Source organism: Papio anubis, chromosome X, assembly GCF_008728515.1.
Source record: "Papio anubis isolate 15944 chromosome X, Panubis1.0, whole genome shotgun sequence".
Taxonomy (NCBI): Eukaryota; Metazoa; Chordata; class Mammalia; order Primates; family Cercopithecidae; genus Papio; species Papio anubis.
The window spans coordinates 45,158,108-45,184,940 of NC_044996.1; the positions used below are offsets into that span (position 1 = coordinate 45,158,108).

Sequence of the window (26,833 nt, forward strand, 5' to 3'; positions counted from 1 at the left end):
AACCCCATCATCTCAGCCCAAAATCTCCTTAAGCTGATAAGCAACTTCAGCAGTCTCAGGATACAAAATCAATATGCAAAAATCAGAAGCATTCTTGTACACCAATAACAGACAAACAGAGAGCCAAATCATGAGTGAACTCCCAATCACAATTGCTCCAAAGAGAATAAAACACCTAGGAATCCAACTTACAAGGGATGTGAAGGAGCTCTTCAAGGAAAACTACAAACCAGTGCTTGATGTAATAAAAGAGGACGCAAACAAATGGAAGAACATTCCGTGCCCATGGATAGGAATAATCAATATCATGAAAATGGCCATACTGCCCAAGGTAGTTTATAGATTCAATCCCATCCTCATAAAGCTACCAATGACTTTCTTCACAAAATAGGAAAAAACTACTTTAAAGTTCATATAGAACTAAAAAAAGAGCCTGCATTGCCAAGACAATCCTAAGCCAAAAGAACAAAGCTGGAAGCATCACACTACCCGACTTCAAACTATACTACAATGCTACAGTAACCAAACAGTATGGTACTGGTACTAAAACACAGATATAGATCAGTGGAACAGAACAGAGCCCTCAGAAATAATACCACACGTCTCCAACCATCTGATCTTTGACAAACCTGACAAAAACAAGAAATAGGGAAAGCATTCCCTATTTAATAAATGGTGCTGGGAAAACTGGCTAGCCATATGTAGAAAGCTGAAACTGGATCCCTTCCTTACACCTTATACAAAATTAATTCAAGATAGATTAGAGACTTAAATGTTAGACCTAAAACCATAAAAACCCTGGAAGAAAACCTAGGCAATACCATTCAGGGCATAGGTATGGGCAAGGACTTCGTGTCTAAAACACCAAAAGCAATGGCAACAAAAGTCAAAATTGACAAATGAGATCTAATTAAACTAAAGAGCTTCTGCACAGCAAAAGAAACTATCATCAGAGTGAACAGGCAACCTACAGAATGGGAGAAAATTTTTGCAATCTGTCCATCTGACAAAGGGCTAATATCCAGAATTTACAAAGAACTCAAACAAACTTACAAGAAAAAAACAAACAACCCCATCAAAAAGTGGGCAAAGGATATGAACAGACACTTCTCAAAAGAAGACATTTATGCAGCCAACAGACACGTGAAAAAATGCTCATCATCACTCGTCCTCAGAGAAATGCAAATCAAAACCACAATGAGATACCATCTCACACCAGTTAGAATGGCAATCATTAAAAAGTCAAGAAACAACAGGTGCTGGAGAGGATGTGGAGAAATAGGAACACTTTTACACTGTTGGTGGGACTGTAAACTAGTTCAATCATTGTGGAAGACAGTGTGGCAATTCCTCAAGGATCTAGAACTAGAAATACCATTTGACCCAGCCATCCCATTACTGGGTATATATCCAAAAGATTATAAATCATGCTGCTATAAACACACATGCACACGTATGTTTATTGTGGCAATATTCACAGTAGCAAAGACTTGGAACCAACCCAAATGTCCATTGATGATAGACTGGATTAAGAAAATGTGGCACATATACACCATGGAATACTATGCAGCCATAAAAAAGGATGAGTTCATGCCCTTTGTAGGGACATGGATGAAACTGGAAACCATCATTCTCAGCAAACTATCGCAAGGACAAAAAACCAAACACCGCATGTTCTCACTCATAGGTGGGAATTGAACAATGAGAACACTTGGACACAGGGTGGGGAACATCACACACCGGGGCCTGTCATGGGGTTGGGTGGGCAGGGAGGGATAGCACTAGGAGATATACCCAATGTAAATGATGAGTTAATGGGTACAACACACCAACATGGCACATGTATACGTATGTAACAAACCTGCATGTTGTGCACATGTACCCTAGAACTTAAAGTATAATAAAAAAAGAAAAAAGTGTATAAAATGATGTCATTGAAAATAATAGGGAAAAAGAAGTGTTGACCTAAGTAACTTTGGAAATGAGTGGAGACTGTAAGACTAAAGAAAAAAAAAGGAACTGTACGAAGACATTATATTTGTTTCTCACAAGGCCAACAATCTGAAATCAATATTCCAGGACTGAATAAATAATTATGTGTACAAAAAAAAAGAAATGAACTAATGACCTGGTGTTCCCTAATATCTGTGTGCCCACTGTATTCACTACTTGATGTTCAGAAGTAAATATGCAAATGCAGGCAGTTCGCAGGTGATTTCAGTTCTAGTTTATAACCACTGTGGTGGGTAATTTTATGTGTCAACTTGGCTAGGCTATGATGACCAGATGTTTGGTCAAATACTAGTCTAGGTGTTATTGTAAAGATATTTTTAAGATGTGATGAGCACTTATACCAGGAGACTGCAGTATAATTTGAAGTCAGGTAATGTGGTAACTCCAGCTTTATACTTTTTGCTTAGGATTCCTTTGGCTATTCAGGCCCTTTTATGGTTCCATATGAATTTTAGAATTGTTTTTTCTAATTCTGTGAAAAATGACGTAGATAATTTAATAGAAATTGCATTGAATCTGTAGATTGCTTTGGGCAGTATGGTCATTTTCACAAAATTGATTCTTTCAATCCATGAGGATGGGTTGTTTCTCTGTTTGTTTGTGTCATCTACAATTTCTTCCACCAATGTTTTGTGTTTTGTAGTTCTCCTTGTAGATATATTTTACCTCCTTGGTTAAATGTATTCCTAGGTATTGTTTTGTGGCTACTGTTAATGGGATTGAGTTCTTGACTTGGTTCTCAGCTTTGTTGTTATCGGTATATAGAAACACTACTAATTTTGTCACATTGATTTTATATTTTGCAAATTTATTGAAGTCATTTATCAAATCTAAGAGTCTTTTAGGTTTTTAGATATAAGATCATATCATCAATGAACACAGATAATTTGACTTTCTGTTCTCCAATTTGGATGCCTTTTTTTCCTTCTATTGCCTAAGTGCTCTAGCTAGGACTTCCAGTACTATGTTGAATAGGAGTGGTGAAAGTGGGCATACTTGTCTTGTTCTCGTTCTTAAAGGGAATCCTTTTAACTTTTTCCCATTCAATATGATGTTGACTGTGGGTTTGTCATGTATGCTTTTCATTATTTTGAGGTACGTTCCTTCTCTATCTAGTTTGTTGAGGGTTTTTCTCATGAAGGGATGCTGGATTTTATCGAATGTTTTTTCTGCATCTATTGAAATGATTATATGATTTTTGTTTTTAATTCTGTTTATGTGGTTACTCACATTTATTGATTTGCATATTGAACCATCTTTGCATCCCTGGAATAAAACCCACTTGATCATGATGTAGTATAGTTCTAGTTTAAAAAAAGACACATAGATTAGTAGAATAGAATAGAGAACCCAGCAGAAAGGCCACATAGCTACAACCAACTGATCTTTGACAAAATTGACAAGAATATTCATTGGGGAAAGGGCCCTCTTTCAATAAATAAGGCTGGAAAAATTGAACAGCATATGCAGAAGAATGAAACTGAACCCATATCTATCACCATATCCTAAAATTAACTCAAGATAGATTAAATGTAAGATCTCAAACTACAAAAGCTCTAGGAAAAAAAAAAAAAAAACTAGGAAAAATACTTCTGAACGTTGTCCTAGGTGAAAAATTTATTACTAATCCTCAGAAGCAAACATAACAAAAACAAAAATAGACACATGGGACTTAATGCAACTAAAAAGCTTCTGCACAGCAAAAGAAATAATTGAGAGAGTAAAAAGACAACCTATGGAATGGAAGAAAATATTTGCAAAGTATGCCTCCAGTCAAGGGCTAATATCTAGAATCTACAAGGAACTAAATTTAAATTAAAAAAAAAAACTAACAAATAACTCTGTTAAAAATGGGCAAAGGACATGAACAAATGTTTTTGTTTTTTTTCAAAAGAAGAAATGCAGGTGACCAACAAACATGAAAACATGCCCAAGATCGCTAATCATCAGAGAAATTCAAATTAAAACTACAATGAGATACCTTCTTACAGCAGTCTGGCTATTATTTAAAAGGCAAGAAACAACAGATGTTGGTGAGGATGCAGAGAAAAGAATGCTTATACTCCGTTGGTGGGAATGTAAATTAGTACAACTGGTATGGAAAGCAGTATGGAAGTTTCTCAAAGAACTAAAAATAGAACTACCACTACTGTGTGTCCAGCAATCTCACTACTGGGTATCTACCAATAGGAAAAGAAATCATTGTATCAAAGAGACACCTGCACTATTCACAACAGCAAAGTCATACAATCAACCTAAATGTCCATCATTGGATGTTTCTATAAAAAGAATGTGGTATATATCCCATGGAATGACAGCCACACACACAAAAAATGGAATCATGTCTTTTGCAGCAACATGGATGGAACTGGAGGCCATTTTCCTAAGTGAAATGACTCAGAAATAGAAAGTCAAAAACCACATATTCTCACTCATAAGTGGGAGATAAAAAATGACTTAGACATGGACATACAGAAAGGAATAATAGACATTGGACACTCCAAAAGTTGCAGTGTAGAAGTGGGGTGAAGGATGAAATACTACCTATTGGGTACAATGTGTACTATTCAGGTGGTGGTTAACACCAAAAACCCACACTTCACCACTACTCAACATATTCATGTAACGCAACTGCACTTGTACCCCCTAAATCTATAGAAACCAATAAATCAGTAGACTCTGTGTAAAGCAGATTACCCTCCATAATGTGGGTGGACCTCATCCAATTAGTTGAAGGCCTCAAGAGAAAAAGACTGAGATCTCCTGACAAAGTAGGATTTCTGCCTCTAAACTGCCTTTGGACTCTAGACGGCAACGTCATCTCTTCCCTGGGTCTCTACCCTGCTAGCCTGCCCTGCAGATTCCAGACTTGCTAGTTCCCACAATTGAGTGGGCTAATTCTTTAATATAAATACAGTCATGTGCCACAAATAATGCTTTGGTCAAGGACGGATGGCATATAAAACAGTGGTTCCATAATATTTTAATGCTGTATCTTTCGTACCTTTTTAATGTTGAGATGTATTTAAACACACAATTACTTAACATCGTGTTTCAATTGCCTGAAGTATTCAGTACTGTAACATGCTGTACATGTTTTATCCCAAGACCAATAGACTATAAAATATAGCCTAGCATGTAGTAGGCTATACCATCTAAGTTTGTGTAAGTATGCTATGATGTTTGCACAATGACAAAATTGCTTAAGGATATATTTCTCAGAATGTATCCTAGTTATTGAGCGACATGAGTGTACACACACACACACACACAAATATCATTTTGGCTATATTATCTGGAGATCCCAAACTAATATCAACCACCTACTAATGTACGAGGCACAGTGCTACGCTCTGGGAATATTTAGAAGAGACCTCTGTACAGAGAAATTTGCATAATGTGGCAAAATGTGACAAAACACATTGACAAAGGTAGGTCAAGGCGGGAAAATAAAGCCACAAGCAAAGCACCTAGGGGCATTTCATGATGTCCTTTACACCTGATGATAACTAAGGACACTCAGACATTTATCTGCAAGTGGGAAATTTATTAAATTCAGAAGGAGAAACCTTGCAAAAATAGAGGTAAAAATAGATTCCCCTCTTTACTTTAGACTATCCTGTTTGGTTACATCTACTCAATACATTAATTCAATAAACATTCATTGAATCTTAGCTTTGTGCACCAAGTGTAATGACATAGTTGTGATGATATAAGAAACCTCAGATTTGCCAGCATTTCCCCTAAACTTGGCTTAATCTCTGGAACCCAAGCTAGGGTTGGAAAAATGATTTGGTATAGCTGTGGAGTGAAAACAGGCACGCAGATGCTCCTGCTGAGACCACCTGTATCTCTGACAACTTGATTTGGGCCAAATTAGAAACTGAATATATGGGCTGGTGGCAGTTACCTGTCCCCTGCCTTCCACCTCCTGGTTTCCAGGATTGTCTACTCAGTTTTCAGGCTCTATCAGCACCTAGTCTGCATTCATCACCCATTTAAAAGGCCAGCCCTGGGTATTTCAGGGAAGGATCATGTCCTTTTTTTTTTTTTTTTTATACCGTAGCATGGGGTTGTGAGCCCGGCTGGCGTGCAGTGACCGGATCTCGGCTCACTGCAAGCTCCGCCTCCTGGGTTTACAACGCCATTCTCCTGCCTCAGCCTCCCGAGTAGCTGGGACTACAGGCGCCCGCCACCGTGCCCGGCTAGTTTTTTGTATTTTTTAGTAGAGACGGGGTTTCACCATGTTAGCCAGGATGGTCTCGATCTACTGACCTAGTGATCCGCCCATCTCGGCCTCCCAAAGTGCTGGGATTACAGGCTTGAGCCACCGTGCCCGGCCGATCATGTCTTTAAAACATAGTGAATTCCACTTATTCCTAAGGATGCAAGCTGTTCTCTGACTCTCTGCACTGGAGTCATTTACAGTCTTTTTAGAGATAAGACTAATTAATGCTCATAGAGTACTTGGAGAGCCATGCGTGACAGCACATGAGTATTTTCAAAGTAGTGTCTTCTGCCTAGTGTCTGGGCCAGGACCAGGCCTATAGAATTTAATTGAATGTGTATCCCTGGTTAAAGTTTGAGCTCCCCAGTGGCAGTCTTTGTCCCATTCTGCTTTGTAGCCATATAAATTTGAACCCTACTTCCGTTGCACAGATCTTTAAGGTAGATGTTCCTCAGGGCTTTTTCCCAGAACTCTTTCACTCTCTGCACAAACTCATCCTTGCATAATTCTATGTTCTATCCCAAATCTCTCTTCTAAGCTCCAAGCCTGTATATATATAACTGTTTAGACATATTTTCCTGGCCATTCACAGATATTTCAAACTCAGCACGTCCAAAACCGAACTCATTTTCTACACGCGCACACGCATGCACATACACACAAATTAGTCCTATTCCATGCTTGCCCATCTCAGCAAATGGCGCTACCATCCTCCCTGTTGCTCAAGCTGGAAGAGTCACCTTCAACTCCTCTTTTTCATTCCCCTCCCACAAAGGTTCAATCATTCACCTTAATCTGTCCATTTACCAACTCAGAAACTTAAATCCCAAACATGAAATAAAACTTAAATTTCAAACATAAAAAATACAATAGTACAATGAAACTCCTCCCATGTACCAATTGCTCAGCTTCAAATTTACCAATTCATAGACAGTCTCATTTCCAACACTCCTCACTTCTCCTCATCCTCAATCATTGTGAAACAAATACCAGAAATAATCTCATTTCATCTGTATTTCATTAAGTATCTCTTAAAAGTGAGTTATGGAAACATCCAAAATCCCATTATCACACCAACAAAATTGACAATAATATAATATAATCAAATATCCAGACAATGTTCATATTTCCCCATTGTTTTATAAATGGATTTGCTTCCTTACAATTGAGTATTCAAATAAAGTCCCTACACTGTGATTGGATGATAAGTCTCTTAGGTCATTGTATTTTTTAAGTTTTATTTTGTTTTTAAATTGACTTATAATTGTACATACTTATAGGGTACAGTGGGATGTTTCCATATATACATAAATTGTGTAATGATCAAATCCTGGTAATTAACATATCCATCACCTCAAACACTTATCATTTCTTTGTGGTAAGACATTCAAATTCCTCTATTCTAGCTATTTTGAACTATACAAAATATTACTTTTGACTGCAGTCACCCTACTGTGCAATAGAACACCAGAACTTATTCCTCTTCTCTAACTATAACTTTGTATCCATTGACCAGCTTCTCCCCATCATTCGCAGCCCCACTCCCACTCTCCTTAGCCTCTAGTAACCATTATTTTACTCTCTACTTCTGTAAGATCAACTTCTTTTAGATTCCATACATGAGATCATGTGATATTTGTTCTGTGTTTGACTTATCTCACTTAACATAATATCATCTAGACTTATCCGTGTTGTTGCAAATGAGAAGATTTTGTTCTTTTTATGGCTGAATAGCATTTCTCCGTGTATATATGTACCACATTTTATTTATCCATCCATCCAATGATGGACACTTAGGTTGACTTCATATCTTGGCTATTGTGAATAGTGCTGCAATAAATCTGGGATCACAGATATCTCTTTAACATGATTTCATTTCCTCTGGATATTTCATATTCCTTTGGAATTGCCAGATCATGTAGTAGTTCTATTTCTAATTTTTTCAGGCATCTCCATACTGTTGTTCATAATGGCTTTAATCTGTTGCTTCTCCTCAATCTCTCTTTTCTATCCCTGAAATCTTTTGTTGAAAAAACTGGATCATTTTGTCTTGTAAGTTTCCCACAGTTTTGATTTGTTGGTTGGTGTTGGTATTGGTATTGGTTGGTATTGGTATTGGTTGGTGTTGGTATTGTAAAGTGTTGGTAGTTAGATCTAGAGACTTGATCATATTCCATTTCTCTCTCTCTTTCTCTCCCTCTTCATCTCTGCCTCCCTCCTGCTCTCCCCTTTTCCCTCTTCCCCTTCCTCCCCCTCTTCCCCTTCCTCTCTTTCTGCAAAACTATTTAATCAGGTAGTGTTTTATTCTTCCATCATTATTGATGTACAAAATGTCTGCAATGTCTGCTTCATCTTCTTTCTGAAATACTAGCAGCTGTTGATATCCATTACCTCAATCCATTACTTCATTGGGAGCTGCAAATGTTGATTCTATAATTCTGTCTTTTCTTATGCATACAGGACCTGAATACTTCACTTAGGAGAAACATCCCTTCATTAATTGTTATGGTTATCCTGAGTTATAGTTCATTTAGGAAAGGCAAGATGAATGCTTGATTCCACTATCTTTTTTTTTAAACAAATTTAAAAAATAATTATTTCCCTGGCATCCTCCAAAAGTGACCTGTGAGGGGTTTTATTGTGTGTAGGATACCATTATGAACCATGAAGTTCTAAATATTTTACAAATTTAATTGAATGCAGTTGTCATTCTTGATGTTCAGGCCATCACTTATTTGGGCAGTGGGAGCCTATTCAGAATGACTTCTGAGTCCCTTTGTTGTGTGTGTGTGTTTTTTTTTTTTAACAATGTTACTGAGATATAGCTGACTTATAGTAAACTGAACATATTGAAACTGTACAATTTAATAAGTGTAGACAAATATGTACAAGCATGAAAGCATCACCACAATCAAGATAATGAACATGTCCATTATCTGCAAAAGTTCCTCCATGTTCCTTTGTAATACCTTCTCTCACCCCTCTCTGCCAGCCCCCATCCTTGGGCAATAACAAATCTGTTTTCTGTCACTATAGATAAATTTTAATTGGCTAGAATTATATGGAAACGTAAATATAAAAGATGTGTGCTTTTCTATATGATTACAAAATAATTATGCTTTTTACTCAGCATAATTATTTTGATACTCATTCATGATGCTGCCTGTACCAATAGCCCTGTATGACAGAGGCCCCCAACCCCTGGGACTGGCTGGGGACTGCTGCCATATGAGATAATGTCATCAGTCCCCAACCTTTTGGGCACCAGGGACTGGTTTTGTGGAAAACAATTTTTCCATACACGGGACCGGGGTGTGGGGTGTGGGGCGAGGGATGCTTACAGGATGAAACTATTCCACCTCAGATCATCAGGCATTAGTTCAATTCTCATAAGGAGCATGCAACCTAGATTTCTTGCATGTGCAATTTTCAACAGGATTTGCGATCCTATGAGAATCTAATGCCATCGTCTATCTGACAGGAGGCAGAGCTCAGGTGCTCACATGCCCACTGCTCACCTCGTGCTGTGTGGCCCAGTTGCTAACAGGCCACAGACAGGTACGGGTCTGTGTCCTGGGAGTTGGAGATCCCTGAGATACATAATATGCAAATATTTTCTCTCAGTCTAGAGCTTATCTTTCCATTCTCATAAGAATATCTTTCAGGCTGGGCATGGTGGCTCACGCCTGTAATCCCAGCACTTTGGGAGGCCAAGGTGGGCGGATCACAAGGTCAGGAGATCGAGACCATCCTGGCTAACATGGTGAAACCTCGTCTCTACTAAAAAAAATACAAAAAATTAGCTGGGCGTGGTGGCGGGTGCCTGTAGTCCCAGCTACTTGGGAGGCTGAGGCAGGAGAATGGCGTGAACCTGGGAGGCAGAGCTTGCAGTGAGCAGAGACCATGCACCACTGCACTCCAGCCTGGGCAACAGAGCGAGGCTCCATCTCAAAAAAAAAAAAAAAAAAAGAATATCTTTCAAAAAGTAAGTTTTAATTTAGATGATGTTCAATTTCTTCATTATTTTTCTTTCATACTTCAAGTTTCTGGTGTATCAAAATCTCTGCTTAATCTAAGAGGACAAAGATTTTCTCCTAATTTTTCTACTGGAAATTTTAAAGTCTCAAGCTTATATTTATATCTACAATAAATTTTGAGTTAATTTTTGTACATAGTGTCAAGTATAGATCAAAGTTAATCATTTGTTTATTTTGCATATTGAATGTCCAATTGTTTCAGCACCATTTGTTTAAGACTATTCTTTCTCTACTGGACTATCACTGCAGCTTTGTCAAAAATCAGTTGACTAGCCGGGCGCGGTGGCTCAAGCCTGTAATCCCAGCACTTTGGGAGGCCGAGACGGGCGGATCACGAGGTCAGGAGATCGAGACCATCCTGGCTAACACGGTGAAACCCTGTCTCTACTAAAAAATACAAAAAATTAGCCGGGCGAGGTGGCAGGCGCCTGTAATCCCAGCTACTCGGGAGGCTGAGGCAGGAGAATGGCGTAAACCCGGGAGGCAGAGCTTGCAGTGAGCTGAGATCCGGCCACTGCACTCCAGCCTGGGCGACAGAGCGAGACTCCGTCTCAAAAAAAAAAAAAAAAAAAAAAAAATCAGTTGACTATATATTTGTGGATCTATTTCTGGACTCTATTCTGTTTCATTCATACATTTGTCTATCTTTACACTCTCTTTATTGCTGCAGCTTCACAATAAGTCTTGAAGTAGGTCCTGTAAATCTTACAGCTTTTTCTTTTTCTAAGTTGTTTGGGCTATGCTAAATCCTTTGGATTTTCATATATATTTTCAAATTGCTCATCAATTGGGGGAAAATTGATATCATAACGATATCTTTCCATTTATTTAAGCCTTCTTTAATTTTCTCAGCAATTAAGTTTGCCATGCAAAGGCACTGCACATCTTTTGTCAGATTTATTCCTAAGTGTTTTATATATTTGATGTTATCATATGGCATTTTTATTTCAGTTTCCAATTGTTTGTTGCTAGTTTACAGAAATGCAACTAATTTTTGTATATTGATCTTGTATCATCCAGCATTACTAAACTCACTAGTTCTAGTAGCTTTTTTGTAGATTTCATGCTATATTTTATATAGATCATGTTATCTGTAAATAAAGACTTGTTTTGCATCTTCCTTTCGAATTTGGATGCCTTTTTTATACTGGCGAGAAACTCTAGCACAATGTTGAATAGAAGTGTAAATGTGGACATCTTTGCCTTGCCCCCAATCTTAGCAGGGAAAGCATTCAGTGATATCTGTAGTATTTTCCATAGATGCCTTTTAGCAGGTTGAAGAAGTTCCCTTCTATCTCTAGTTTGCTTTGAGTTTTTATCACAGTAGAGGCTGGATTTTCTCAAATTCTTTTCCTGCATCTATTGAGATAATCACAGGTTTGTTTGTTTTTTTCTTTTTGGTCTGCTAATATGGTGAGTTACATTGACTAATTTTTAGATGTTAAACCGAACTACCATTCCTGGAATAAACTGAACTTGGTCTCAATGTACCATCATTTCTATATATTGTTAGGCTCAATTTTGTGAATTTTTGTTAAGAATTTTTATATCTATATCCCTGAAAAATATTGGTCTGTAAGGGTAATGCTGGACTCACAGAGTGCGTTAGAAATTAATCCCTCATCTGTCGGCCGGGCGCCCTGGCTCAGGCCTGTAATCCCAGCACTTTGGGAGGCCAAGGCGGGTGGATCGCAAGGTCAGGCGATTGAGACCATCCTGGCTAACACGGTGAAATCCCGTCTCTACTAAAAACACAAAAATTAGCCGGGCGCGGTGGCTAGCGCCTGTAGTCCCAGCTACTCGGGAGTCTGAGGCAGGAGAATGGCGTGAACCCAGGAGGCGGAGTGCTGCACTCCAGCCTGGGTGACAGAGCGAGACTCCGTCTCATCTCGAAAGAAAGAAAGAGAGGGAGAGAGGGAGAGAGGGAGAGAGAGAGAGAGGGAGGGAAAGAAAGAAAGAAGGGAGGGAGCGAGGAGAAAAGAAAATCCCTCATCTTCGATTTTCTGGGAGAATGTGCGTAGGATCAATATATTTATTCCTTAAATGTTGGTAGAAATCACCAGTAAGGACATCTAGCCCAGGAGTTTCCTTTATTGGAAGGTTTTTAATTGCAAATTCAATTTATTTAATAGCTAAGGGACTACTAGGATTTTCTACTTCTTCTTCAATGAGATTTGGTAGTTTATGTCTTGCACAGGAATTACCAAAGATAAAGTCTTGCCACAGAAGGGCTTTTAAAAATTAGTTTTGCATCTCACTGTGCTTAGAAACAAAAAGAAAAGTAGATGAGCTTTGAAGTCATGAAATATGGAATTAGAGACAAAAATACTGGACCACTCCTTCACCTATGGCTTTGATTATGCCCAAAAAGCTTAAACTGGAGTTTGAAGTTTGCTTATGACATACAGTGCTTTTTTTCTAGCACGATGCTTTTTAAAGTCCGTTCCCACCAACTAAGTAGACTACTTGACTTGTTTCTATTTTCTGCCTATGAGAAGGGATTAGGGCTGTTTCTCCTAATTTTAGAAATGCAGGCATACGTGACAAGTTGGTTTGTCTTGCTCATGCTGCAAGCAAAATTGAAAATTAACTTCTGAAAGTATTTACAGCTTAAAATTGCAGCCAAAAAAATAGGTAAAAGTAATATGTTGTTCTTGGCAAATGAAGACAGAGGTCCTGGTGTATTTGCTGGGTTTTGTACTTTGTAGGATTTTTTTTCCTTCTGATTTTTCCCCCTAGTCAGGAGGGATGGATTTTCTATGAGGCATTCAACTTTCCTAGTTAGACTTCTCCACGTGTCACCTTTCCCCATCTGTGAGCAAGTTAAAACATCTTTTGCCTTATCAACACATGTAAGCCTTGTACATAATTAACAACAGAATTTGTTGTTTGAATCGCAGTTAAATAACAAATAGATCTGAAGTATAAGTATATCCCCAAATATTGCATGGAACATATACTAATCTGGGACATACTCATACTAAAAAGTTACTTGTGGTTTTTTTGAAATTCAAGCTTAATGTGCATCCTGTATTTTTATTTGCTAAATCTGAGTGTTCCTCACATGCTCCCTATGACTAGCCTTGGGAAGTGTTGTTCTTTCATAGCTACTCAGTAAATTCTTACTAACAGAGGAAAAAGAGGCTTCTATTTTAAGAACATGATGGGCTGTAATCCCAGCACTTTGGGAGGCCGAGACGGGCGAATCATGAGGTCAGGAGATCGAGACCATCCTGGCTAACACGGTGAAACCCCGTCTCTACTAAAAAATACGAAAAAAACTAGCCGGGCGAGGTAGTGGGCGCCTGTAGTCCCAGCTACTCGAGAAGCTGAGGCAGGAGAATGGCGTAAACCCAGGAGGCGGAGCTTGCAGTGAGCTGAGATCCGGCCACTGCACTCCAGCCTGGGCGACAGAGCCAGACTCCGTCTCAAAAAAAAAAAAAAAAAGAACATTATGGGCAACATTTAGTTTGCCTATTTGTGTGTTAAATGTGGAAATGACCTGTATTTGTCTCCTATTCTGTTTCCTAATAACTGCTACTACTGAAGAACTACACACATGAACTCACCATCTGTCTCAACTGGGCATTTGTTGGACTGTGTCCTACTAGTCCAACAGACAGAAATGGAACTGCCCTTAACCATTTGGACTTAATAACAGAGGAGACAGTCTGTCAGGATATTTCTAATGGGACACAGTCTCTGTCCTAGAATCCCAACCCTTCTTATTTCTGTAGGTTTAAAAAAAAATTTTTTTTTTTTTTGAGACAGAGTCCCGCTCTGTCGCCCAGGCTGGAGTGCCGTGGCGAGATCTCCGCTCACTGCAAGCTCCACATCCCGGGTTCACACCATTCTCCTGCCTCAGCCTCCTGGGTAGCTGGGACTACAGGCATCTGCCACCACTGCCAGCTAATTTTTTGTATTTTTAGTAGAGATGGGGTTTCACTGTGTTAACCAGGATGGTCTCGATCTCCTGACCTCGTGATCCGCCTGCTTCAGCCTCCCAGTGTGCTGGGATTACAGGTGTGAGCCACCGCGCCTGGCCTTAAAAACAAAATTCTTAATCTCCCAACTAGGAACATTAAAGGAGTTTGTTTTCAACTTGTAATGATTTTCCTAACGTTATCATGTTATAAATTAGCAGACAGGCTCTGTGCCAAGCCACCGAAGGCCATGACACTCACTGCATACTTAAGGTCTAGTAGCAAGAGTAAGCTCACAGGATGTAGAAGGACATACAGTTTCTCCATGCATTGCGCAACTGAGGAAATTGAGGCCCAGCTCAATCACCTGAAATAATTTTGAATATTTTTATTGGAAAACTATGGCCACAGTTTCTCTAAAGTAGTCAAAAAGGGAGGCTGTTAGAGTGAGCAACAAATACAACAGTGAAACGTTAGCAGTGCTATTGTTGGAAAAGACAGAAAGTGAAATTTAAGAAAGGATGTATGGGCCGGGCACGGTGGCTCAAGCCTGTAATCCCAGCACTTTGGGAGGCCGAGACGGGCGGATCACGAGGTCAGGAGATCGAGACCATCCTGGCTAACACGATGAAACCCCGTCTCTACTAAAAAATACAAAAAACTAGCCGGGCGAGGTGGCAGGTGCCTGTAGTCCCAGCTACTTGGGAGGCTGAGGCAGGAGAATGGTGTGAACCTGGGAGGTGGAGCTTGCAGTGAGCTGAGATCTGGCCACTGCACTCCAGCCTGGGCAACAGAGCGAGACTCTGTCTCAAAAAAAAAAAAAAAAAAAAAAAAAGAAAGGATGTATGAATTGTGTGATATATGAGTTCTATCTCAGTAAAGTTTTTACAAAAAGGAAAAAGAACGGATGTGACTAGAATTTCGAGAGAAATGGATGAAACATGAAAGGTATTCCAGGAAAATGGAATAATAATAAATAGACCTCTATGACTAGAGGGGGTGACAGGTGGACTTGCAATGGTAGGTTGAGCCTAAGTCTGAGTGCCCTTAAATGTCATGCTTAAATTTTGAACTTTGTGGGTAATGGGGAGCTATCAAAGGCTTTTGAGGGAAGACAGAACAATCCCATCCAAATTTTAGAAGGATACATTTTTATCTTGTCCGATGATACTTCTCACTTTCTCCTTTTGACTGCAGTTATCTCCTGTATCAAGCTTTTAGTTTCCTGAGTGCAAGTAACGTTTTCTAAATATTTGTCTTTTTTCCATAGTGCCCAACACAGTGCCATTATACATAGCAGGTGTGCATTAAAGATTGTCTAGCAAGCACACAGCAGGCCAGTTAACAGCAGGCACTCAATAAATACTTGCTAAGTAAATGAATAAATTTAATCATTGCAATGTTAGTTATAACTCTACTTTCCCCTCCTACTTTGGAAAGCATATCAGAATGCAAATGAGTAGGAGTGACTCAATTACAGAAAGAAACATGAATCCTCTCTTAATTTTCTGAAAAATTAAGGTGAAGAATTTGTATTTTAACTATTATTACTAACAATTACTTTTGACACACTTCATAACTGAATTTGTCACACAAGTGTGCAATGATGCCACTTGTAGGGTTTTCAGACGAAATAGATGAGACTCAGTTAAATATGAATTGCAGTTAAATAACAAATAGATCTTAAGTGTAAGTATATCCCCAAATATTGCATGGAACATATACTAATCTGGGACATACTCATACTAAAAAATCACTTGTGGTTTCTCTGAAATTCAAGCTTAATGTGCATCCTGTATTTTTATTTGCTAAATCTGCGTCTTCCTCACATGCTCCCTATGACTAGCCTTGGGAAGTGTTGTTCTTTCATAGCTACTCAGTAAATTCTTACTAACAGAGAAAAAAGAGGCTTCTATTTTAAGAACATTATGGGCAACATTTAGTTTACCTGTTTGTGTCTTAAGCATTTGCTTGTTGAATTTACTTTAAGGTCTAACTGGATAGTACTACATCCCCTCAGGCCCTGGTTCATACTGACTGGCTAGAGCTTTTCAAGTGAAACCTGGCATGCCTGTTCCTCTTCTACCCCTGATGCCATCAGTTGTTTTTATCTATGGTGTGAACACAGTTGAGCAGATGTTGGAGGGAAATGGCTTCCTGAAATATTCAGAAATGTCTGGTGTCAGCTTCTTCCTTAAAATAAAGTATAGGTGACAAGTCCCACATGGTAGGGAGCCAGCTCTCACAGATCACTTCCTTCTCTTCCCAGAGTCTTTCATTCATGAACTCATAGGGAGCTGTTCTTAAAAGGCAAATGTACATAAAACATGGGACAGGACCCAGCTTGGTTTAATGTGTGTTGTGTGTGTGTGTGTGTGTGTGTGTGTGTTCACATTTCAATGCAAAGGTTTTAGGTTTTGTTTTAGAATTGCTCAAAGTAAAGCCGGATTCTCTGCTATTAGCAAGAAGCTCAGAAATGTAGGGTGATGTTAAAGGGGGCCTGGTTTAAGGGAAGAGCTAAGATTTTTAGTCAAACCTGGGTCTGAATTTACGCTGCTCCCTAGCTGACTGACCTTGGGAAGGCAAACTAACCCCTTGAAGCATCAGTTTTTTCATTTGTAAAACGATAATGGTAATAGTGCCTACCTCGTAGTGGAGGTGGAACAGTTCCGTGCGATAACAAAAGTGAACTACTTAACTAGGCACATAACAGATGCTCACTGTAGCCATTATTGTGAATGTGGCCCCAGGATAGGTCTGATCTAGCCAAAGAGGCCTCAGAATTTCTGGACCCTGAGGCCACTGGCAGGTGAAGGAAGGTCACCTCAGCATCTTGTATTATTTTTCTCTTTTAGATGTTTGGCTGTCTTCACTTTGTCACTTAACTAGCAAATGATACCAACTCTCTGAAACTCAGGATTTTTTTTAATCTGGAAAATGGTCATATGAAAAATAATTCCTTTGTTTCAAAAGTGGTTATAAGAATTATATATGAAGATTATTTAGAAAATGTACACACAGTACAAATAATATTGTGAAGTAAGTAGAGTAATATTGATGAAAAGGACCCCCAAAGAGGCATCTCTCAACACTCATCTTTCTTTTCCTGACTTTTTAAGTTTCAGGCCAATTCCTGGAACTAGTGGCAGCAGGTCCACTAAAAAACAACAACAACATAAACAAAAACAAAACAAAACAAAAAAACAAGAACCACACAGTTGAAGGTACCTGGTTTCTTATCCCCACTCTTATAGTTAATTTTCTATGCTGAAAAAGTCACTTAACAGCTGAGTTTTCATTTCCTCATCTTTAAAATGGGAATTAGTCATTGAGTGAGAACCTTTTAGGCATCCTCATGCACAGTACTAGACACTGTAATTGTAAATAATACCAGCTAATATAGATTGAGCATATTCTCAATATGCCAAGCACTTGACAAAGAGCATCAACTCATTTAACTTCACTAAAACCTATAAAGTAAAATATCCCTATTTTATAGTTCAGCAAATTGAGGCTTAAAGGATTTCCATTGATTTGTCTTATAGTGAAACCAAGATCTTCATCTCAAAGGAATCTAATGTCTAGGAGGGTAGGTGAAGATATAAATAAATCGTTGTAATGTTGCATATGTGTCTACGTCTCTACACACACACATACATCTAAAATATCTATTTCAGATTTGCGGTGGAAAATCACATGAGATGTTATGTGAAAGACATTTTGAAGAAACCTGAAGTTATTAAAAGGGGACAGTTTTATTATATTGTATGAAACTAGGAATGAGCAGCCATTTCAACACTCATTTACTGTGCTAATTCAAGATGAATTTATTATATTCCAAGGACTGTCTTGTTTTGCACTGTGTGGAATATTAACAGGGCTAGCGTCTTTATAGTACCATACCTTCTTTCTTCTGAGACATAGTCACAATCCTAAAACCAATGCATTTTTTTAACCCCACCAGAGTCAATCATCCATTGATCCTACTACCTTTCTAGTGCCCCTTGCCCACTGCCTGTGCTCAGTTCCTTCCACAGGAAACCTAGATCCTATGGTCCATAATCATAATCACTTCTTTCCATATACCCTTGACTCCCTTGCCCCTCTTTTCCTTTATCATCCTCACCTAGCAGACCCCAGCCTTGATTAAATCCAACTCTTCCTCTAATCTACGTATGTATCCATGTGGCTGGACAAGTCTACAGAAAACCTCACAATATTGATAACTGATGTTCCTTTAAGTCCATGACCACCAAACTAAAGTGGGCCCTTAGAGCTGCCTTGCAGTCCTGCCACATTTCCCTAGTTCATGCCTTCTCCCTGCTCTCCTAACTGATCATGTCACACCTTATCTCTTTGCATACCTCCAATACCTCCTTCCTGTTCTTATTCTCAGTTGATAACCTTGATTCTTGTTTCACTGAGAGGAAAAAATAAGTATGACGAAGAGAATGCCTGCATGCTTCCATTACCACATCAACTACCCTACCTGCATCTGTATCTATGTATTCTGCCTTCCCACCTGTCACTGTGGATGAACTTTCAATTCTCTTACCTAAGGGCATTCCATCAACTTGTGTATTAGATAACATCCTCTCTTGTACATTTAAAGTCACCCCCAACAATTTTTCCATCTGTCTCCTGTGTCAACACATATTCCCTCAAAATACTAACATATTTCAATATCTCCAGTCTTAACAAAAAATTAAACATACTTCTTACCCCATATCCCTCTTTGGCTACAGTGCCATTTCTTCCATTCCAAATACCCCTTTAGATAATTGGCTATCCTGGATTTCTCCAGTTCCTCACTTCCCACTCTCTATTGGACCCCTTGCAATCTGGCTTTTAGCCACACTAAGCCACTGAAATTTATCTGGTACAGATCACCACATTGCTAAATCCATTGGTGTGTTTTCATATCTTGTCTTATGCAACCTGTCAACAATTTGGGTTTACCACTTTTTTTCCTCCTTGCTTTCCAGGGCCCCTCTGGATGTTGGTTCTTTACTCATCTCACTGGCTACTCCCTCTCAGATTCCTTCTCAAGTACCTCCTCATGTTCTCTTAACAATGACATGCTTCAGTGCTTACTTCTAGGGTGTATTCTCTTCCCTTCATCTACCTTCACTCCCTTGGTAATCTCATCTACTTTGGAGGTTTTTTGTTTCTTTAGACAGGGTGTCACTCTGTCACTCAGGCTGGGTGCAGTGGCACAATCAGCCTCAAACTCCTGGGCTCCAGTGACCCTCCTGCCTCAGCCTCCTGAGTAGCTGGGACAACAGGCACATGCCACCACACCTGTCTAATTTTTTTGTAGAGATGGGGTATCACCATGTTGCCCAGGCTGGTCTCAAACTCCTCAGCTCAAGCAATCCCCCGCCTTGGCTTCCCAAAATGCTGGGATTACAGATTACAGACACGAGCCACCACACCCAGCCCCTTGGCTTTATATAACAATGATAGCAGAGATGGTGATCTCCAGATAAACCCTGCTCTCTCCTACTCTCCATGTTGTTAGGTTTTCCAGTATGTCTGGTTCTTTTTAAAGGGAATATGAACACAAGAGATGTATCACTTCCCGTAATAGGGAATTAAGAGCAGGTACTAGGATCTGAGATAGTGGAGTTGCTAGACAAAAGCAGCTTGGAAATCCAAGTCACCTTTGGAGAAGGCCACTAAGAGGAGCTGCTTTTGTCTTATTGGATTATGACATAAGTGATAAATCAAACTTTGTGTGCTAAACCATTGAGATCTTAGGTTTGTTACCACAACATAGTCAAGTCTACACTGACTAAGGCATCTCCCTTGAATTCCAGACTTCCATAGCCAGCTATCTACTCAACTCCTCCATTTGAATATCTTATACACATCTCAAAACCAGAATTCCTGATGCTTCCAAAGCCAGCTTCTCCAACAGTTTTCTCCATCTGAATAAATGGCAATTTCATCCTTCTCGTTGTCTAGTACAGAAACTTTGGAGTCATTCTTGACTTCTCCCTTTCAGTCACATCCCACATCCAATCCATCAGCAAATCCTAGCAGCTCTACCTTTAAAACATACCTAGAATCATTTTACTTCTGTCAGACTCTATAACTGCCCCTCTGTTATAAACATCCATCATCCTGCTGAATTACCACAACAGCCTCCTAGGTGGCCTTTCTGCTTCTGTGCTTGCCACACTACAGTTCACATGGCAGCTTGAGAAATCCCTCTTAAAAAGTAAATCAACTGGTGTCATTCACATGTTCCAAGCCCTTCAGTGGATTTCCAGGGGCAAAGCTCTTACACTGGTCTATGAAATCTTCTATGATCTGGCTCTTCCTCCAACTCTGGCTTTATCAGGTATCCCATCCCCCCATTCACTGCACTCCAGGATTCTGGCCTCCTTGCTGTAGCCAAAACATCAAGCATATTCTCTCATTTACTGCCTTTGCACTTGCTGTTCCCTTTGCCTAGAATACTCTTTCCTCAGATATTCACATAACTTATTCCTTCATCTTCTATAGCAGTGTTTCTCAAACATTATGTGCATCAGAATCACCTGAAGGACTTGTTAAAACAGATTTCTGAGCCCCACCCTAAAGTTTATGATTCAGTGGATCGTGGAGGAGACAAGAATTTGCAACTCTAACAATTTCCCAGGACTGATGATTCTGGGCCAAAGATTGTGCTTTGAAAAACATTGTTTTCTGCTCAGAATTCCCCTTGTAAGCAAGGCCTTCCCTGACTCCCTTATATAAAATAACAAACTAACCCCAACACTTCCTACTCTCTTACCCAATTTAGTTTCCTCCATAATACAGATCACCTGACAGATATGTATGTAATATTCATTTACTGTTTGTCTTCCCTCTAAATTTTAACCAGGAAAACAAGGACTTGGTTTCACTTATGGCTGTATGATACTGCCACTATCACCTATGCCTAACACAGTACCTAGCACAGACTAGGCACTTAATAAATATTTGTTGAATGAATGGTGAGAATAAAATTATACACAGACAGTCTTCTGTGACCTAAGCTTCTGGAGAAAATTGCTCACAAAGATAATTGGCCTTTGCAATCCAATCACTTCAGCTAAGCCTCTGTTACTTCCTATCTTGCTTCCTGGGTTACCTTTTGCATCATTGTCATCCTTGCCAACTCCCATGCAAGAAAGCACTGGTGATGCCTAGAAAAGCCTATTGGTTGGTGGTAGAGGCACTGTGATGTAACTCTTTATTTCAGGAGACCCAGGAGAAAGGAAGAATCCCAGGTGACGCTGATCTCTAACACTTGTAACTCAGTTGTTCTGAGAGCAGTTATTTCACAGCCCTTCACTGAATATCTGCTTGTGACAGGGCTGCAGAGAAGCATAAGACATGGTTCCGATCCCAGTCTGATGGCAGAATCAAATAAATTGAGTAAAATACTGCAAAACTCCATCAGCAAAGAGAAGAGAGTAAGAACTGCTCCTGAAATTGCTGAGAAGGAGGCAGAGTATAAGGGTGTCTTCACCAAAAAGATGGTTGAGCTGGGTTTAAAAGAATGAATAGAAATTTTGTTTGTGGTAAAGGGAGTAGGAAAGCATTTTAGACATAGGAACCAGCATCAGCAAAAGGATAGATGTGTGGAGTAGAGATTATATTTAAAATATTTAGCAATATTTAGGGTTATGGTTTAGCAAACCCTAACCTTTAACTCTAATTGCTAAATATTTTTAGCATTTAAAAATAATTTTGGAGGCTGATGTGGGAAGATCACTTGAGGCCAGGAGTTCGAGGCCAGGAGTTCGAGACCAGCCTGGCCAACATGGCAAAAACCCGTCTCTACTAAAAATACAAAAATTAGCTAGGTGTGGTGGTGGGTGCCTGTAATCCCAGCTACTCGGGAGGCTGAGGCAGAGAATGGCTTGAACCTGGGAGGCAGAGGCTGCAGTGAGCCCAGATCACACCACTACACTCCAGCCTGAGTGACAGAGCGAGACTCCGTCTCAAAAAAGAAAAGTTAAGTGAGTTCAGTGATTCTCTGAAATGACAAATAATTCGTGGTGGTGATCTGGGGGGAAAAAGTACAATCTTAGCTTTATTTACTAGGCATTTTTATTCAGTAACAATAAAACCATGAAAAATTCATTTCAATTTATAAAATGTGGTTATGTTCTTGATTCTGATAATTACATATACAGACATCAACAAATCCAAATGGACATCCTGACCAAGCAAAGTGAACATCAGCCATAGACAAACTGGCATGACCATACCAGTGCACAGCACTCGATAAGGAGCTCCAGAGAAAGACCAGAATGTTGCAAAAAATGCTGAGTAGTCTAGTATAGCTAATATTAATATAATAATAATAGCTGATACTAAGTGAATACTATGATCCAGGTACTGTTTTGCATGCTTAATCTTATTGAGTCCTCCAGTCAAACTCTATACAGTAGATACTGTTGCCATTCTCATTTTACAGGTAGGAAAATTTAGTTTCAGAGAGATAAAGTCACTTGCCTAAGTTCATCCAACTCGGAAATATTAGAGCTGGGATTTAAACCTGTACAGACTGACTCCAGAACTTATATTCCTAATTAAGGGATACTGCCTCAGATATTGGCTAGAACATAGGTTTGCCCCTTAACACTGTGGTTTTATACAAAGGAGTAAAATAAATTGACTTTTCCCTTATAAACGTTACAGTCTGGATGAGGAAACAAGACTCTCAGCTATGCAATCTTAGGAACATTGCAAAGACTCTCCCATAACAACATGTGACACTTAGCCAGTGAATGGGACTTAGTGAGTATTGTTGTGTTTCACTGAAGCTGAAGTGGTCATGGAAAATATGGAACTTAAATTTGGCCTTGAGAGGTATGGAACAGTAGGAAGAATATTGCATTATGTTCAGAAGCGTTAGAATCCACTTGTTAACAGTGTGACCCAAGTCAAAATAATCTTCTTCAGTGTTATCATCTGTAAAATGGGTGATTTGGATTAGACCAATACTTCCTAACAAAAGTACACCCCAGGAGGTATTTTGCAATTTGTGAGGCCATTCGTGATTGTCGAAATGATCAGGGAGTCGGGAACACTTACTTGGTGGCTGCCAGGAATGATAGGTGTTCTGAATACTATGCATCCTGAAGGATAGAGAAGACCTCTGGATATTCATGGAGATGAAAACTCTGTTTATAATTATTGAAGTCTAGAACATAAACACATTTTATATATTGAAATGAATTTTTTCATGGTTTTCTCGAATAAAACTGCCCAGTAAATCAAGGGAAGATTGTACTTCCCGCCCCCCACCCACGATCATCACCATGAGTTATCATTTGAGAGAATCACTGCACTTACTAATAGCAACTGCATTCATGATACTTGAATCATCAATACTACATCCCAGTGTCATTCTGTGTCAGCAGGCTGTTACACTCATCGCAATTCTCTATAGAGCTGTTGGCCTCTGACTACCACTTAATGACATCTACTAATATAGCCATGTATGAGCTTTTATATATTGAAATACATATCTTTTTATTACAAATGACTTTTCTTCTTTTTTTTTTTTTTCTTTGCAATACAGTTAGGGCATACTATGTGCTTTTAAAATTTTTCCTTCCATTTTTATTATAACTTATTCCTATGAATTTCTTTTTAGGATGGCAAGGGAGAGTAATAATTATAATAAAAATAATAAGGTACTGCTTGAATAGAGTTAAGAACCACTGTATTAGATGATCTCCCAAAGCCTTTCCAGTTTTAATTTTCTTGGGTATAAGAAGGGTTTGATCTTGAGAGAAAAGGGAGAGCATTCCAAGGTGGAAATGACACCAGCCACATGGCCTGGTCAAGCAGAGGGTGGAGTGTCCCCAGACATGCCAGGATAAAGCAGAGGCTTCTCAGGTCTAGTCTGGTCATGTTCCCTGGAAGCCTGCCTTCACTCTTCCCACCTCACTGTAATTGAAGACTCCTGGGGAAACTGCCAGGGCTGGCATTACAGGAAATTGCCTTGTGGCCAACAGGGCTTCTCTGGTTACTTTCCTCAGTGACAAAGGACAGTGATGACTTCCTGTCTGTTAGCTGAGTGTCTTTGCCTCCTTGTTCTGGCGAGTTCCTAAGAAACCTTAGCTTCTGATTCTTATGGGTTTGTTCAGCTTCTGCTATCGTTTTTTTGCCCCCCTCTTTTCCAGTTCCCTTGCTTCCAGCCTCTTTGCTCCATGTTTGAGGGGTCTGGAAACTTTTCATCTACTATAGATCAATTTTATGGAACACTCAAGCAGACATTGTTTGGAAGTAAGCCATAGCTCCGAATAGATGCCATTTCAACTTTGGCAACACCTGTCAAGTTCTCGTCCTTGAAGGGGATGATTTTTATCACTTAATATTATGTATTATTTTGTATTCTTATTAATTATATGTGCTTGTTGAAGACTGCTTAGAAAACACAGGAATGTATGGAGAAGGAAATACAAATTATCCTTAATACCAAGAAATATAGTAGTCAACATTAGACAAGGGTGTCAGCATAGGTGAAGATAAAATTCAATGCTGCTCTCTCAGTTCTCTCTTGTTTCCCAGCCCCTAGCTTCCTCCTGCCAGAGTACCTCTTGATCTCACCCTTATGAAAACTTGCCTGTCCTATATTCCATAAAATGGAAGGTAAACTGGAAAGTGTGCAATAGCACTAGCCATGTCAAGGGCTTATAAGAGAGAGAAACTAGAACGTATAAGGAAGGTGTTTGGAATCTAAAATAGTAATATTTTGTCATAGCTTTGCCATCACTACCTTATTACCAAGGTGTTGTGCTGATAAAGTGTTGGGGGAATGTCTAAAGAGATAAGAGACCATCTGAGAAATTCACAGTGCTCTCTAGGAATTAGGAAAAGGCACACAGTACACAGAGGCAAGAATGATTAAGTGCGAGGTCAGCTCATAAATATGCCTTTCTCTTTGGAAAAAAACATCCAACATTAAAAAGTTGGATGGTTCTAAATCCATGCATCCCAGAGATAAAGTTCTTGTTACAGATAATGGTTAGAATTTATGTTTTGCTTTTTTCCCAAGGTGGATATGGTCAGAATTGCAGTTTTTCTTATTGTTGAGTCTTTGTATTGAGGTTCTGGTAGACAAAGGACTTAGAAAACACTAAGGCTTAAGGGTTAAGGTCAAGACTTTGGAGTTAGTCAGACCTGAGTTCAAATCCTAACTCCATTCATGTGGTCACCAAAAATTCCTTGAGTGTCATCCATGGTTTTAGACATTGGAGACACAATGTTGGACAAGACAATGAAGTCCCTACTTACATGAAGCTTACATTCTAGTAGGAGTAGACAGAATGTCTAATGATGAAAAGGTAATGAAATTATATGATTGGAAGTAACTGGAGACTCAGGAATGGCCTCTCTGAGAATGGACAATTGAACTGAGACCTGAGTGATGAAAAGAAGCCAGGATTTAAAAAAAAAAAAAATCTCGGAGAAGAACATTGCAAAAAAAAAGGAACAGCGAGGGCAGAGGCCCTGAGGCAGGAACAGGCCTGATGTTTTTAATGAACAGAATGAACGCCCTCCTGTGTGACTGAAGCAGAGTGAGCCAGAGAGAAAGGAGATGAGGTTGGTGAGGATCAGCACATGTCAGGTCATGTGCGGGCCTTGCAGAAATTCAGCTAGCAATCATCACCATCAATCAGAGCAGAGGGAAAAGTGAAGTTAGAGAGCTTGCGGGGGACTATAAAATACCAACTGAGGAATTTGGATCTGACTAACTGGGCATGGGAGTGCCACTGTAAGGTTTGAATGGTGTGCTGAAATGGAGTTTGAAAAGAACGATTCTGAGAGCAGAGTACAAGGTAGCCATTTTCATATGTCACTACACATCTAGCACTTGAATTCCATTCAAGTTATCTGCTATAGCTACATTTTATCAATGAGTGCAAATCCATAAGTCACTGGACACCTGTTTTCACAGGAATATGTCTAGAGTCTATTTCCAGCCCCCAAGTAATTCTGTTGTATATTGTGCCTGAAATTTCTACCAGTGAGCAGGTATCTAAAGTAAAGTTCCCAAACCGGCTATTTATTTGATGAGGTATAGACCTGACCTGAAAGGATGCTAGCTTAAGATTAGTTTTTATTTCATTTGATTACTGACAACATCAGATAAGATCATTAAGCCGCGAAAGATTTACTTGGTAAAGAAGCGAAGAGTTAGGTTTGCTGGGACAACATTGCTTCTTGGTTCACATGGTTTATTAACTTTTTCTTTTTTTTAATAGGGAGAGAAGTCTTATGGAAAGCCGTGTGGGGGCCAAGACTGCAGTGGGAGCTGTCAGTGTTTTCCTGAGAAAGGAGCGAGAGTAAGTTGCTTATTTCATTGTTGAAAGACAAATAGTTGGATCACGAGGTCAGGAGATCAAGACCATCCTGGCGAACACGGTGAAACCCCGTCTCTACTAAAAAATACAAAAAACTAGCCGGGCGAGATGGCGGGCGCCTGTAGTCCCAGCTACTCGGGAGGCTGAGGCAGGAGAATGGCGTGAACCCGGGAGGTGGAGCTTGCAGTGAGCTGAGATCCGGCCACTGCACTCCAGCCTGGGCGGCAGAGCGAGACTCCGTCTCAAAAAAAAAAAAAAAAAAAAAAAAAAAAAAAA

At 39.4% G+C, this 26,833-nt stretch overlaps 1 protein-coding gene across 5 annotated transcripts in view; it reads left to right on the forward strand.

Annotated features, from left to right (window-relative positions):
• The window catches only part of COL4A6 (collagen type IV alpha 6 chain), a 292,729-nt gene that overhangs the window by 114,291 nt on the left and 151,605 nt on the right, over positions 1–26,833 (forward strand). For all 5 annotated transcript variants that reach the window (XM_021932516.2, XM_003918122.4, XM_009198091.3 and 2 more), the window contains exon 3: positions 26,459–26,539. In XM_021932516.2, coding sequence (XP_021788208.2) covers positions 26,459–26,539 — 81 coding nt within the window. The remainder of the gene's footprint in view (positions 1–26,458; positions 26,540–26,833) is intronic.